This window comes from Trichomycterus rosablanca, chromosome 6 (genome assembly GCF_030014385.1).
Source record: "Trichomycterus rosablanca isolate fTriRos1 chromosome 6, fTriRos1.hap1, whole genome shotgun sequence".
NCBI classification, from domain to species: domain Eukaryota; kingdom Metazoa; phylum Chordata; class Actinopteri; order Siluriformes; family Trichomycteridae; genus Trichomycterus; species Trichomycterus rosablanca.
The window spans coordinates 37,439,502-37,455,644 of NC_085993.1; the positions used below are offsets into that span (position 1 = coordinate 37,439,502).

A 16,143-nucleotide genomic window follows, 5' to 3' on the forward strand; every position below is an offset into this window, starting at 1 on the left:
ATATAACCACATCAAATGTACTTTTTAAAGATAAATAAAAGCCCAAACAGAAGCATTTTTACAAATGACTTACCAACACACAGTATTTAGGCATTATGAATGTCATTATTATTGTAATTATGTACAATTATATACTTATATAATTTAATTATATAATTACTTACATTTCTAGAAGTTATCAGGACGCCAGTCATACACAGACAATACATCAGTTCCTAGAATTATTAGTTCTATTATTTTCCATGCAGTTTCCTCACACTGATGTTCCATTTTTTTGTAGGATTTTCACTTACCTGTCTTACTTACCTAACTTATTCCCAGTATGTAAGTGCAGTATTGATTTAACCTACTGTACTTTAGTCTTGTCAAAGACACATTTGAAAGCAAATTTGGAACTAGAGATTAAAAATACCTCTCTCTAGTGGCAGAATGAGAACATTCATGAGCATAAGAAAAATCATTTAAAAGCTTAATATCTCTTTTATACATTTTACTGGACAATTATGAGTGCATAAGTAAACAGGTGCTACAAATCACTTGCTGTACATATTTGTACCATAAAATGAATAATTAATCAATAAATGAATTTGTCTGCATTTGAATGCAACTTGAAATAAGCAGCACTATGAATATTTAGTGTTAGATCCAGGTTTGTTATCAAAAATTGCTATAATTTTTCTAGATCAACACTAAGCAAAATGTAGCTGAATAAGATTTTTTCCACATATATATATATATATATATATATATATATATATATATATATATATATATATATATATATATATATATACACAGTGTATCACAAAAGTGAGTACACCCCTCACATTTCTGCAAATATTTCATTATATCTTTTCATGGGACAACACTATAGAAATAAAACTTGGATATAACTTAGAGTAGTCAGTGTACAACTTGTATAGCAGTGTAGATTTACTGTCTTCTGAAAATAACTCAACACACAGCCATTAATGTCTAAATGGCTGGCAACATAAGTGAGTACACCCCACAGTGAACATGTCCAAATTGTGCCCAAAGTGTCAATATTTTGTGTGACCACCATTATTATCCAGCACTGCCTTAACCCTCCTGGGCATGGAATTCAACAGAGCTGCACAGGTTGCTACTGGAATCCTCTTCCACTCCTCCATGATGACATCACGGAGCTGGTGGATGTTAGACACCTTGAACTCCTCCACCTTCCACTTGAGGATGCGCCACAGGTGCTCAATTGGGTTTAGTCCATCACCTTTACCTTCAGCTTCCTCAGCAAGGCAGTTGTCATCTTGGAGGTTGTGTTTGGGGTCGTTATCCTGTTGGAAAACTTTCGAAGGGAGGGGATCATGCTCTGTTTCAGAATGTCACAGTACATGTTGGAATTCATGTTTCCCTCAATGAACTGCAGCTCCCCAGTGCCAGCAACACTCATGCAGCCCAAGACCATGATGCTACCACCACCATGCTTGACTGTAGGCGAGATACAGTTGTCTTGGTACTTCTCACCAGGGCGCCGCCACACATGCTGGACACCATCTGAGCCAAACAAGTTTATCTTGGTCTCGTCAGACCACAGGGCATTCCAGTAATCCATGTTCTTGGACTGCTTGTTTTCAGCAAACTGTTTGCTGGCTTTCTTGTGCGTCAGCTTCCTTCTGGGATGACGACCATGCAGACCGAGTTGATGCAGTGTGTGGCGTATGGTCTGAGCACTGACAGGCTGACCTCCCACGTCTTCAACCTCTGCAGCAATGCTGGCAGCACTCATGTGTCTATTTTTTAAAGCCAACCTCTGGATATGACGCCGAACACGTGGACTCAACTTCTTTGGTCGACCCTGGAGAAGCCTGTTCCGAGTGGAACCTGTCCTGGAAAACCGCTGTATGGCCACCATGCTGTAGCTCAGTTTCAGGGTGTTAGCAATCTTCTTATAGCCCAGGCCATCTTTGTGGAGAGCAACAATTCTATTTCTCACATCCTCAAGAGAGTTCTTTGCCATGAGGTGCCATGTTGAATATCCAGTGGCCTGTATGAGAGAATTGTACCCAAAACACCTGGGACCTTGACACATGACACCAGGGAGGGACAACGACACATTTGGGCACAATTTGGACATGTTCACTGTGGGGCGTACTCACTTATGTTGCCAGCTATTTAGACATTAATGGCTGTGTGTTGAGTTATTTTCAGAAGACAGTAAATCTACACTGCTATACAAGCTGTACACTGAGTACTCTAAGTTATATCCAAGTTTCATGTCTATAGTGTTGTCCCATTAAAAGATATAATGAAATATTTGCAGAAATGTGAGGGGTGTACTCACTTTTGTGATACACTGTATATATACACACTGGATCAGCCATAACATTAAAACCACCTCCTTGTTTCTACACTCACTGTCCATTTTATCAGCTCCACTTACCATATAGAAGCACTTTGAAGTTCTACAATTACTGACTGTAGTCCATCTGTTTCTCTACATACCTATTTAGCCTGCTCTCACCCTGTTCCTCAATGGTCAGGACCCCCACAGGACCACCACAGAGCAGGTATTATTTAGGTGGTGGATCATTCTCAGCACTGCAGTGACACTGACATGGTGGTGGTGCATTAGTGTGTGTTGTGCTGGTATGAGTGGATCAGACACAGCAATGCTGCTGGAGTTTTTAAATACCCTGTCCACTCTATTAGACAGTCCTACCTAGTTGGTCCACCTTGTAGATGTAAAGTCAGAGACGATCGCTCATCTATTGCTGCTGTTTGAGTTGGTCATCTTCTAGACCTTCATCAGTGGTCACAGGACGCTGCCCACGGGGCGCTGTTGGCTGGATATTTTTGGTTGGTGGACTATTCTCAGTCCAGCAGTGACAGTAAGGTGTTTAAAAACTCTGTGTCTTATCCACTCATACCAGCACAACACACACTAACACACCACCACCATGTCAGTGTCACTGCAGTGCTGAGAATGATCCACCACCCAAATAACACCTGCTCTGTAGTGGTCCTGGGAGAGTCCTGACCATTGAAGAACAGCATGAAAGGGGGCTAACAAAGCATGCAGAGAAACAGATGGACTACAGTCAGTAATTGTAGAACTACAAAGTGCTTCTAAATGGTAAGTTGAGCTGATAAAATGGACAGTGAGTGTAGAAACAAGGAGGTGGTTTTAATGTTATGGCTGATCGGTGTATACTGTCACAGTACTGTAAGTCACTTTGGATAAAAGCGTCTGCTAAATGCCAAAAATGTAAATGTAATATTCATTCATATTATAAATGGGCTGCTTTAAAGCACATAATTAAAAATGCATCTTTACAGTGATGCTCTATGCATAATGATTTGGTTGTCAAATGAACAAACAAGCAAAATCTTTACCAATCAATTTATTGGATCAAACTGGATTTTTTTCTGATGATCATCAATTTCTTCAAACTATCAAAACCACAGTCAATTGAGAACTTAGTAAACCATTGTCTTTGTTGGGCTCAAATTAATTTTTACATTCACAGAATGCCTGATGCAATACTAATTACAAATGAGTCAAAATGCTGGAGCATTTTGGATTGAATTATGGATGTACAAGTTTCACTGACAATTTTAATGTTTTATAAATTATAGTTCCAAATGTAGTTGATTAGCCAGCACACATTCTAAGATGACATAGCCTTCTTTGACTTGTTTCATTCAGTTCAGTTACTAGTTATTGTCCATAAGTCATCAAACTTGACATCTTTTCTTGGATGATTGACTACATTTCAGCCAAAAAAACATCTCCATTTAAATTCTTTTTTAACAAAAAGAAAACAACAGCAAATACATCCTGAAAGCAACCCTGTTAACTGGATTCTGTAACGTTTCTCTTTCACTCGGGTACGACGTCTCCAATCCACTTCAGGTATGGAGGATTTCCCTGATCGATGGGTAAGCTGATGACTTCTGCCACTTCATACGGATGATTGGACCTGCAGAAGAGAATGAGTGTGATCATACACCTTTAGTGGCAATTTTAAATCAGCAACAGATACTGACTGACCAGCTGAGCCAGGTCATTATGGTATAAACTGGCTGCTTTAAAACTGGGCTTTATGTTTCTGCAATGGTTATAAGGTTATATGCAATAAAGGAGCATAATCCTAGTATTAATGGTGACTAATTCCTTTACATCCAAACTGGGTGATCACCAACATTAATCTTGAATGTTTTGGGGTCACAGTGGGTCCAGCTTCCCTGGAATCACTAAGCAGAATGCAGTAACACACCACGGACAGGACGCCAATCCATCACAGGGCCTCGACCACCCCCTTAGACACAGCCAATCATGTCTGTATGTGGACACTCTACTGGTCGATGGCACTACTGGGAATTCTGTCCCTGGATTCCCAGTAGTAGTGGGCTATTGTTATTTACAGCTGCACCACCTGCCTTAACAAGTCTTGTTTTCACTAATTAAAATGCTTGCAATATATCCATCCAATTCAAATTTAAACACACACTTACTTTTTTCTATAAATACAAAGTTAAAATTACGTTTTGTTTTATGGAGATTCTTCTGTCTATTATCACTGGATCCTCTGAATTATGAAGTCGTTAAAGAGTCAAAATATGAATATTGCTACATGTAAGCTAATGCGCACTGAATTGACGTCACTAGACTGGAAGCCTCTTACATTTTTCTTTTTGTTTCTTTTATAAGCCTCTTAAATAACCGCACGAAGCAGCACGATTCACCAGAGTAACAGTGCAGTGACATTCACAAGTTTTAGTTAATATTTTTAGTAGCTAGCTACATTAAAGTAGAAAGCAAGGATGGTTTGGTGTTACGCCTTTGGTTGTACTCAACAAAAGTGGGCTGCTCTTTCCGGCGATTCGATTGGTGTAGTTCAGTGACGTCTAATTAATGCGCAGTAGCATTAGCTTTCGTGTAGCATTATTAGTATTACGATCCTTTAAAAACCTCGTAATTCAGGGGATCCAGTGATGTACAGGAGAAAAATGTACATAGGACAAAACGTATAGGGTTCTGAACATGTTTATTTAGCACAGGATGTGTTAGAGCTGATTTTTTGAAAACCCCGTTAATTTTTCCTATAGAAAATCTGACTTAGACCCGGGTCTCCAAATATGGGCATAACGAGGACTACAGTATGACGCACGACTTCAGTGGTCTATTTATTACACAGACATTGTACTAAATCTTGAACAGTAGATACTTTAAATAAGGCTATTAAAACACTGATGAAAAGTTAATGTATGTATGAAAAATTTTCAAAAAAAGGAATGCACACCACTATCATCTATCATTTTAAAATATTATATAGAATACTCAATTAGAAGGCAATAGTATGAGTGTTATGTATTCAGCTGACCTGACATATTCAGCAAGAGCAGATATCTTTGTAGATCTTGTCTTAATCATCTAAAAACACATGTTCATATACAATTATTACAATACATGTAATTAAATAATATAATTACAAGAATTATATATATATATATATATATATATACAGTGTATCACAAAAGTGAGTACACCCCTCACATTTCTGCAGATATTTAAGTATATCTTTTCATGGGACAACACTGACAAAATGACACTTTGACACAATGAAAAATAGTCTGTGTGCAGCTTATATAACAGTGTAAATTTATTCTTCCCTCAAAATAACTCAATATACAGCCATTAATGTCTAAACCACCGGCAACAAAAGTGAGTACACCCCTTAGTAAAAAGTCCTGAAGTGTCAATATTTTGTGTGGCCACCATTATTTCCCAGAACTGCCTTAACTCTCCTGGGCATGGAGTTTACCAGAGCTTCACAGGTTGCCACTGGAATGCTTTTCCACTCCTCCATGACGACATCACGGAGCTGGCAGATATTCGAGACTTTGCGCTCCTCCACCTTCCGCTTGAGGATGCCCCAAAGATGTTCTATTGGGTTTAGGTCTGGAAACATGCTTGGCCAGTCCATCACCTTTACCCTCAGCCTCTTCAATAAAGCAGTGGTCGTCTTAGAGGTGTGTTTGGGGTCATTATCATGCTGGAACACTGCCCTGCGACCCAGTTTCCGGAGGGAGGGGATCATGCTCTGCTTCAGTATTTCACAGTACATATTGGAGTTCATGTGTCCCTCAATGAAATGTAACTCCCCAACACCTGCTGCACTCATGCAGCCCCAGACCATGGCATTCCCACCACCATGCTTGACTGTAGGCATGACACACTTATCTTTGTACTCCTCACCTGATTGCCGCCACTCATGCTTGAGACCATCTGAACCAAACAAATTAATCTTGGTCTCATCAGACCATAGGACATGGTTCCAGTAATCCATGTCCTTTGTTGACATGTCTTCAGCAAACTGTTTGCGGGCTTTCTTGTGTAGAGACTTCAGAAAAGGCTTCCTTCTGGGGTGACAGCAATGCAGACCAATTTGATGTAGTGTGCGGCGTATGGTCTGAGCACTGACAGGCTGACCCCCCACCTTTTCAATCTCTGCAGCAATGCTGACAGCACTCCTGCGCCTATCTTTCAAAGACAGCAGTTGGATGTGACGCTGAGCACGTGCACTCGGCTTCTTTGGACGACCAACGCGAGGTCTGTTCTGAGTGGACCCTGCTCTTTTAAAACGCTGGATGATCTTGGCCACTGTGCTGCAGCTCAGTTTCAGGGTGTTGGCAATCTTCTTGTAGCCTTGGCCATCTTCATGTAGTGCAACAATTCGTCTTTTAAGATCCTCAGAGAGTTCTTTGCCATGAGGTGCCATGTTGGAACTTTCAGTGAGAGAGTATGAGAGTATGAGAGAGTGTGAGAGCTGTACTACTAAATTGAACACACCTGCTCCCTATGCACACCTGAGACCTAGTAACACTAACAAATCACATGACATTTTGGAGGGAAAATGACAAGCAGTGCTCAATTTGGACATTTAGGGGTGTAGTCTCTTAGGGGTGTACTCACTTTTGTTGCCGGTGGTTTAGACATTAATGGCTGTATATTGAGTTATTTTGAGGGAAGAATAAATTTACACTGTTATATAAGCTGCACACAGACTACTTTTCATTGTGTCAAAGTGTCATTTTGTCAGTGTTGTCCCATGAAAAGATATACTTAAATATCTGCAGAAATGTGAGGGGTGTACTCACTTTTGTGATACACCGTATATATATATATATATATATATATATATACAGTGTATCACAAAAGTGAGTACACCCCTCACATTTCTGCAAATATTTCATTATATCTTTTCATGGGACAACACTATAGACATGAAACTTGGATATAACTTAGAGTAGTCAGTGTACAGCTTGTATAGCAGTGTAGATTTACTGTCTTCTGAAAATAACTCAACACACAGCCATTAATGTCTAAATAGCTGGCAACATAAGTGAGTACACCCCACAGTGAACATGTCCAAATTGTGCCCAAATGTGTCGTTGTCCCTCCCTGGTGTCATGTGTCAAGGTCCCAGGTGTAAATGGGGAGCAGGGCTGTTAAATTTGGTGTTTTGGGTACAATTCTCTCATACTGGCCACTGGATATTCAACATGGCACCTCATGGCAAAGAACTCTCTGAGGATGTGAGAAATAGAATTGTTGCTCTCCACAAAGATGGCCTGGGCTATAAGAAGATTGCTAACACCCTGAAACTGAGCTACAGCATGGTGGCCAAGGTCATACAGCGGTTTTCCAGGACAGGTTCCACTCGGAACAGGCTTCGCCAGGGTCGACCAAAGAAGTTGAGTCCACGTGTTCGGTGTCATATCCAGAGGTTGGCTTTAAAAAATAGACACATGAGTGCTGCCAGCATTGCTGCAGAGGTTGAAGACGTGGGAGGTCAGCCTGTCAGTGCTCAGACCATACGCCGCACACTGCATCAACTCGGTCTGCATGGTCGTCATCCCAGAAGGAAGCTGACGCACAAGAAAGCCCGCAAACAGTTTGCTGAAGACAAGCAGTCCAAGAACATGGATTACTGGAATGCCCTGTGGTCTGACGAGACCAAGATGAACTTGTTTGGCTCAGATGGTGTCCAGCATGTGTGGCGGCGCCCTGGTGAGAAGTACCAAGACAACTGTATCTTGCCTACAGTCAAGCATGGTGGTGGTAGCATCATGGTCTTGGGCTGCATGAGTGTTGCTGGCACTGGGGAGCTGCAGTTCATTGAGGGAAACATGAATTCCAACATGTACTGTGACATTCTGAAACAGAGCATGATCCCCTTCCTTCGAAAACTGGGCCTCATGGCAGTTTTCCAACAGGATAATGACCCCAAACACAACCTCCAAGATGACAACTGCCTTGCTGAGGAAGCTGAAGGTAAATGTGATGGACTAAACCCAATTGAGCACCTGTGGCGCATCCTCAAGTGGAAGGTGGAGGAGTTCAAGGTGTCTAACATCCACCAGCTCCGTGATGTCATCATGGAGGAGTGGAAGAGGATTCCAGTAGCAACCTGTGCAGCTCTGGTGAATTCCATGCCCAGGAGGGTTAAGGCAGTGCTGGATAATAATGGTGGTCACACAAAATATGGACACTTTGGGCACAATTTGGACATGTTCACTGTGGGGTGTACTCACTTATGTTGCCAGCCATTTAGACATTAATGGCTGTGTGTTGAGTTATTTTCAGAAGACAGTAAATCTACACTGCTATACAGGCTGTACACTGACTACTCTAAGTTATATCCAAGTTTAATGTCTATAGTGTTGTCCCATGAAAAGATATAATAAAATATTTGCAGAAATGTGAGGGGTGTACTCACTTTTGTGATACACTGTATATATATATATATATATATATATATATATATACAGTATATTAGGGCTGGCTCAATACCACTTTTTTATATGAAAATTTCACATCACAGTCATACACAGAAAAAAAGAATATATATATATATATATATATATATACTGTGTGTATATATATATTAGGGCTGTCGAAGTTAACGCGATAATAACGCATTAACGCAATCTCAATTTAACGCGATTATAAAAATTAGTGCCGTTAACGCAAATTCTAGTTCATGTTGAGACTTGACTGGTAGAACAAACGTTTTAATGTCGGACTTGCCACCGTTTTTTATTTGCGGTTTGTTAACATAATGTTACCGAGCGTGGTAGTGTCGTAGTAATGCACTTGCATAATAAAGAAGCTGCCAGTCCTCCATTCACGTAACGCTAGGACGGACACTTCAAAATCCTCCTTTTGGAGTGAACTGGTTTCATTTTTGATCAATATTATTTACCATTGGCTCAGGTACATGTCGAAACAAATGCTTTGTATTTCATTGGTTTAACAGCCTCATTTGACTCCTTATAGAGCTACCACTGGCCAATCGGAGAAGGTCCGCCCTCTAAATGCTAGTCTGTGATTGGGTGGTTGAATTTCGCCCGCCCTCTCTGTTTTGTAAACACCGCGCTACCTGAGTCAATCACTCAGCTCTCATGATCAGGAACGCGGTGAAAATGCCAAAAAGTAAACTTTTGAGGCACCGATGAACGGACCTAAATATGAAAAGACACAACATTTAGTGAGTAAAACAGTCATTTGTTATATAATTCTTGCTTAAATTGGTCAAAAACTGTTATATGGGTTCTGGATTCATTCTGTGTGTTGCAGTAGCATGTCCCCCTGTTCCTAATAAGATGTCCGGCTTTTTGGGGTGTAATGTCCTCCTTTTTGTTACTATGAATCTGGCCACCCTAGTCTAAACACACTCAGTTCGTGTAGAAACGTCCATTAAACCACTGGATAGTATTACTGCCTAGTATGTGAGTGAATAAAACTCCCTTACAGTTTTCTCTTGTCCCAGCAGTTTTTAACATTAGTACATTTAGCATAAAATGTGTTCACCATTGTAATTGTAACATTTCACTTAAAAATCCTTGTTTTCTATAACATTTACACAGATTTTTTTTAATGCGATTAATCGCGATTAACTATATGAAATTCTGAGATTAATCGCGATTAAAAAATTTAATCGTTTGACAGCCCTAATATATATATATATATATATACAGTGTATCACAAAAGTGAGTACACCCCTCACATTTCTGCAAATATTTCATTATATCTTTTCATGGGACAACACTATAGACATGAAACTTGGATATAACTTAGAGTAGTCAGTGTACAGCTTGTATAGCAGTGTAGATTTACTGTCTTCTGAAAAGAACTCAACACACAGCCATTAATGTCTAAATAGCTGGCAACATAAGTGAGTACACCCCACAGTGAACATGTCCAAATTGTGCCAAAATGTGTCGTTGTCCCTCCCTGGTGTCATGTGTCAAGGTCCCAGGTGTAAATGGGGAGCAGGGCTGTTAAATTTGGTGTTTTGGGTACAATTCTCTCATACTGGCCACTGGATATTCAACATGGCACCTCATGGCAAAGAACTCTCTGAGGATGTGAGAAATAGAATTGTTGCTCTCCACAAAGATGGCCTGGGCTATAAGAAGATTGCTAACACCCTGAAACTGAGCTACAGCATGGTGGCCAAGGTCATACAGCGGTTTTCCAGGACAGGTTCCACTCGGAACAGGCTTCGCCAGGGTCGACCAAAGAAGTTGAGTCCACGTGTTCGGCGTCATATCCAGAGGTTGGCTTTAAAAAATAGACACATGAGTGCTGCCAGCATTGCTGCAGAGGTTGAAGACGTGGGAGGTCAGCCTGTCAGTGCTCAGACCATACGCCGCACACTGCATCAACTCGGTCTGCATGGTCGTCATCCCAGAAGAAAGCTGACGCACAAGAAAGCCCGCAAACAGTTTGCTGAAGACAAGCAGTCCAAGAACATGGATTACTGGAATGCCCTGTGGTCTGACGAGACCAAGATAAACTTGTTTGGCTCAGATGGTGTCCAGCATGTGTGGCGGCGCCCTGGTGAGAAGTACCAAGACAACTGTATCTTGCCTACAGTCAAGCATGGTGGTGGTAGCATCATGGTCTTGGGCTGCATGAGTGTTGCTGGCACTGGGGAGCTGCAGTTCATTGAGGGAAACATGAATTCCAACATGTACTGTGACATTCTGAAACAGAGCATGATCCCCTCCCTTCGAAAACTGGGCCTCATGGCAGTTTTCCAACAGGATAACGACCCCAAACACAACCTCCAAGATGACAACTGCCTTGCTGAGGAAGCTGAAGGTAAAGGTGATGGACTAAACCCAATTGAGCACCTGTGGCGCATCCTCAAGTGGAAGGTGGAGGAGTTCAAGGTGTCTAACATCCACCAGCTCCGTGATGTCATCATGGAGGAGTGGAAGAGGATTCCAGTAGCAACCTGTGCAGCTCTGGTGAATTCCATGCCCGGGAGGGTTAAGGCAGTGCTGGATAATAATGGTGGTCACACAAAATATTGACACTTTGGGCACAATTTGGACATGTTCACTGTGGGGTGTACTCACTTATGTTGCCAGCCATTTAGACATTAATGGCTGTGTGTTGAGTTATTTTCAGAAGACAGTAAATCTACACTGCTATACAAGTTGTACACTGACTACTCTAAGTTATATTCAAGTTTCATGTCTATAGTGTTGTCCCATGAAAAGATATAATAAAATATTTGCAGAAATGTGAGGGGTGTACTCACTTTTGTGATACACTGTATATATATATATATATATACAGTATATATATATATATATATATATATATATATATATATATATATATATATATATATATATATATATATATATATATATATTCTTTTTTTCTGTGTATGTGATGGTCTAAAACTCACCAGTAAAACTTCGCTGTCCTCCTCGATCTTTCCCTGCCATTCATATCTGTAAAAATACATCACAGCAGAGTGAGATCTGGACAAGAAGCAGAAGCCGACACTCCCAGTGGAATGATGTGCTGCAATTTGCTGAAGGTACCAACCACACACACACTCCATAGCAACCACGATCGATAGGTGATCACTATTCACTTTTTAACAAGTCTCTCTGGTATATATGCAGGATATGAAAGGGAAACAGTGGGGCATGCTGGCAGTGAGCTGTAAAAGTGGATTTAAATCTAGACCCGGGATACTCACATTGATGTGATTTTGGGTACAATGTTCACGCAGGCTGCCAGTTTCTTCTCCACAATCCCTCTGCAAAAACACAAATTAAAAAAATACTTTTCAAACTGGATGTGCACTTTATAAAAATCCATGTAAACAGCACGTTCATTTGTGAGTTATTTTAACGTTTTAATTACTTTTATTTTATGCCTTTAAATGCAGCTGGTAATTATTACTTAATATGGATTACATAACATTATTGACCTTTTTTATAAGGTTTTAAATGTAATAAATTTCTGCAATAATAACAAATATTATTTATTTAATTATTTCCTAATTATTACAATTTTCTGGGGCTCCTTTTAACTTCTAATAGTTGCACATTTTAATAAAATGTAAATTAATATATACATTTACTGGAGTTTAATTAGATTATTAATAGCTTAAAGTAAAAAAAAGTGTTTTTATTTTCTATGTAATGTTTAGTTTATTTTTATTATTACTTGATCTTGTTTTGTTATATTTATGCAATAAATAATTAATAACTTAATTTAACACAAATAAATGTTAATTAATTACACTGTTTTTAAAGCACTAATTTACATTTATTTTCGGCATTTAGTAGACGCTTTCATCCAAAGCGACTTACAGTACTGTGAGAGTATACAGTCTGAGCAATTGAGGTTAAGGGCCTTGCTCAAGTGCCCAACAGCAGCAACCTGGCGGTAGTGGGGCTTGAACCAGCCACCTTTTGATTACTAGTCCAGTACCTTAACCGCTGGCTACAACACAAATAAATGTTAAATAATAACAATGTCTTTAAAGCACTAAATAAAAAAAAAATAAATGTTAAATAATTACACTGTGTTTTTAAAGCACTAAATTAAAACAAATAAATGTTAAATAATTATACTGTGTTTTTAAAGCACTAATTTACCACAAATAAATGTTAAATAATTACACTGTGTTTTTAAAGCACTAAATTAAAACAAATAAATGTTAAATAATTATACTGTGTTTTTAAAGCACTAATTTACCACAAATAAATGTTAAATAATTACACTGTGTTTTTAAAGCACTAATTTAATACAAATAAATATTAAATAATTACACTGTATTTTTAAAGCACTAATTTAATAAAAATAAATATTAAATAATTACACTGTGTTTTCAAAGCACTAATTTAATACAAATAAATATTAAATAATTACACTGTGTTTTTAAAGCACTAATTTAATACAAATAAATATTAAATAATTACACTGTGTTTTTAAAGCACAATTATTTATTTAATTGTTAACACTAAAAGTCATAATTATAAGCTCTAGTTAGATTCCAACAGCAACAAATGCTGTACAGTGTATGTTGAGCTGTTGTTTTACCTGGCTAGCTCTTTGGCCACTGTGTCATTGGGGCAGGTGACAAACGCTGCAGAATGAGTACCAGAAGAATATGCCTCAGTCGCCATGGAGAACACACGCAATCCCACAGTCCTCAGCAGTGGGAGCATCAACACACTTAGAAACACCGTCTACAAAACAAAGATCTTTTTACCATGTATATTATTTTATAATTTAAGGTTAGAATGTCACTGAAGGCTGACATTAATGGAATGTTGTTATGAACACTGTGTAAATGAGTGCAGTATAAAAGCTGCTGCAGCAGTTCACTTACAGTTTACTAAGCACATTTCCATTGATGTATTCATTGTTTTGTTTATCAGGTACACACATGTATATGTAATTCTATAAATATAACAATATACAGTACATCATTATAGTTTTGTAGAAAATCTTGCTTGTATTCATACACATCTGATGCAGCTTTCAACTACAAATTCCTCTCATGTTCATGCTCAGCCATGTATAAATACAAACTCTCCAATTACCACCATGTTGCTTATGACTGAATAATACACTCACCACAAAGAAAGCTTTTAAGAGTCTTCCTTGCACTGTGTCTGCAGGTGGAAGTACAAATTGCATTTCCTGTTCAAGCAACATGTAGGTGTGAGCCAAATGCTGACAACAATCGTAGACACGGCTTCTCTACTGACAAAATATAACATTTACTATTGGGTGTGATAACTGCTATTACTAAGACACCCAAGGCACCTGCAGTGACGGGGACTTTGTAACTTTCTATAACGGATGCTGTGTCTTAAAAGACATGAGGAGAACGTCTAATGGCCATTTACAGGGTTTCACTGGAACTATAAGAATAATTAGCTTTAACACGATGATGCTAACTGTTGAATATACACCGATCAGCCAAAACATTAAAACCACCTCCTTGTTTCTACACTCACTGTCCATTTTATCAGCTCCACTTATATAGAACTTTGTAGTTCTACAATTACTGACTGTAGTCCATCTGTTTCTCTGCATACTTTTTTAGCCTGCTTTCACCCTGTTCTTCAATGGTCAGGACGCCCACAGAATAGGTATTATTTAGGTGGGGGATCATTCTCAGCCCTGCAGTGACACTGACACGGTGGTGGTGTGTTAGTGTGTGTTGTGCTGGTATGAGTGGATCAGACACAGCAGCTCTGCTGGAGTTTTAAAATGCCATGTCCACTCACTGTCCACTCTATTAGACACTCCTACCTAGTTGGTCCACCTTGTAGATGTAAAGTCAGAGACGATCGCTCATCTGTTGCTGCTGTTTGAGTTGGTCATCTTCTAGACCCTCATCAGTGGTCACAGGACGCTGCCTATGGGGCACTGTTGGCAGGATACTTTTTGTTGGTGGACTATTCTCTGTCCAGCAGTGACAGTGAGATGTTCAAAAACTTCATCAGCGCTGCTGTGTCTTATCCATACCAGCACAACACACACTAACACACCACCACCATGTCAGTGTCACTGCAGTGCTGAGAATGATTCACCACCCAAATAATACCTGCTCTGTAGTGGCCCTGGGAGAGTCCTGACCATTGAAGAACAGCATGAAAGGGGGCTAACAAAGCATGCAGAGAAACAGATGGACTACAGTCAGTAATTGTAGAACTACAAAGTGCTTCTATATGGTAAGTGGAGCTGATAAAATGGACAGTGAGTGTAGAAACAAGGAGGTGGTTTTTATGTAATGGCTGATCGGTGTATGTTTCATACTTAGTGGCCAAAAGTATGTGGACACCCCTCTTACTCTTTTAAGTTTAGACGTTTCCTACTTGGTAGCTTTAACTAAAACTGGTTAGGAAGTTAGATTTGACTTTATGGATTTTATATTTTATTTTATGCAAATATGGTCTGTTGTCAGAGTTATATAACCCCAAACTGTCACCTTTTTCTAAGGGGAATTACTCTAAATGGCCATACCTAAGCAAAGATTTGCAAAAAGCAGGTTTGCCTTAAATTAAAAGCTACTGGAACATATTTAACACTGTCAACAGTCACTCTCTCAAGCTTCTCATTCATATTGTACATACATTGTTGTACTGGTATAGCTACAAAGTGTTTTGTATATTTTGGTACATTTGGCTTGCCTTGGAACTGGGAAGAATTGATTTGGTCTTTTTGCAAAGTAGGAAAACATGGATGCTTCCATTGAAGCTTGTGTTTAGTTTGGTCTGTCAAAGCACCAGAAGCTCAAAATACTGTAGATGTAAAAAGTTACAGGTGCAACAATCTACTCTGTCCCTGTGTTGGTTACTCTTATATTTTATGATTAATACAGACAAAATATAAGATGCAGATTAAATTAAACCAAAACACTTAACAGTTTTCTCAAAAGTTTACAACAGATTTGCAAACTGATTCAATATGTCAGCTAACCACAGCTAACGTGAACTGTTATAATAGCAGTTAAATAAGACATGCAAACCACTTACACATACAATTCCGACCATTTACAAGCAATCTGCTGCATAAACGCTTTGTTATTAAGCACCTTATTTACACGATCAGAATTGAAACAGTTTGTAAATAGTCCACGCTAAGCCTAAGTTCTCTTACCTCGGATAGAACGCTGGTGCAATATCAGCAAACTGCGCATGACACAAAACGGCCGCGAACAGCTACTGGTTGCGTTCCAAACCAGTATAATGGTATAATAGTAGGAACATTACCGTTCATAACGCACTAATGTCATCAACTAGTTACTGTTGTAGGAGTCATTTTAA

General features: G+C 39.2%; 1 protein-coding gene across 2 annotated transcripts; it reads right to left on the reverse strand.

The window, feature by feature from the left end:
- Positions 1–3,365: 3,365 nt before the first annotated feature.
- Positions 3,366–15,910, reverse strand: LOC134316524 (protein CutA homolog). 2 transcript variants are annotated; one of them, XM_062996911.1, is made up of 6 exons: positions 15,853–15,910; positions 13,403–13,551; positions 12,051–12,110; positions 11,751–11,796; positions 5,364–5,413; positions 3,366–3,959 (listed from the first exon to the last, which is right to left on the reverse strand). In XM_062996911.1, the coding sequence occupies exons 1-6, from the start codon at positions 15,868–15,870 to the stop codon at positions 3,860–3,862; spliced, it is 423 nt and encodes a 140-aa protein (XP_062852981.1). In that variant the 5' UTR covers positions 15,871–15,910; the 3' UTR covers positions 3,366–3,859. The 2 variants fall into 2 exon arrangements, with proteins under 2 accessions (XP_062852981.1, XP_062852980.1); XM_062996910.1 differs by lacking the exon at positions 15,853–15,910 and adding an exon at positions 13,943–14,038.
- Between the last annotated feature and the right edge of the window lie 233 nt (positions 15,911–16,143).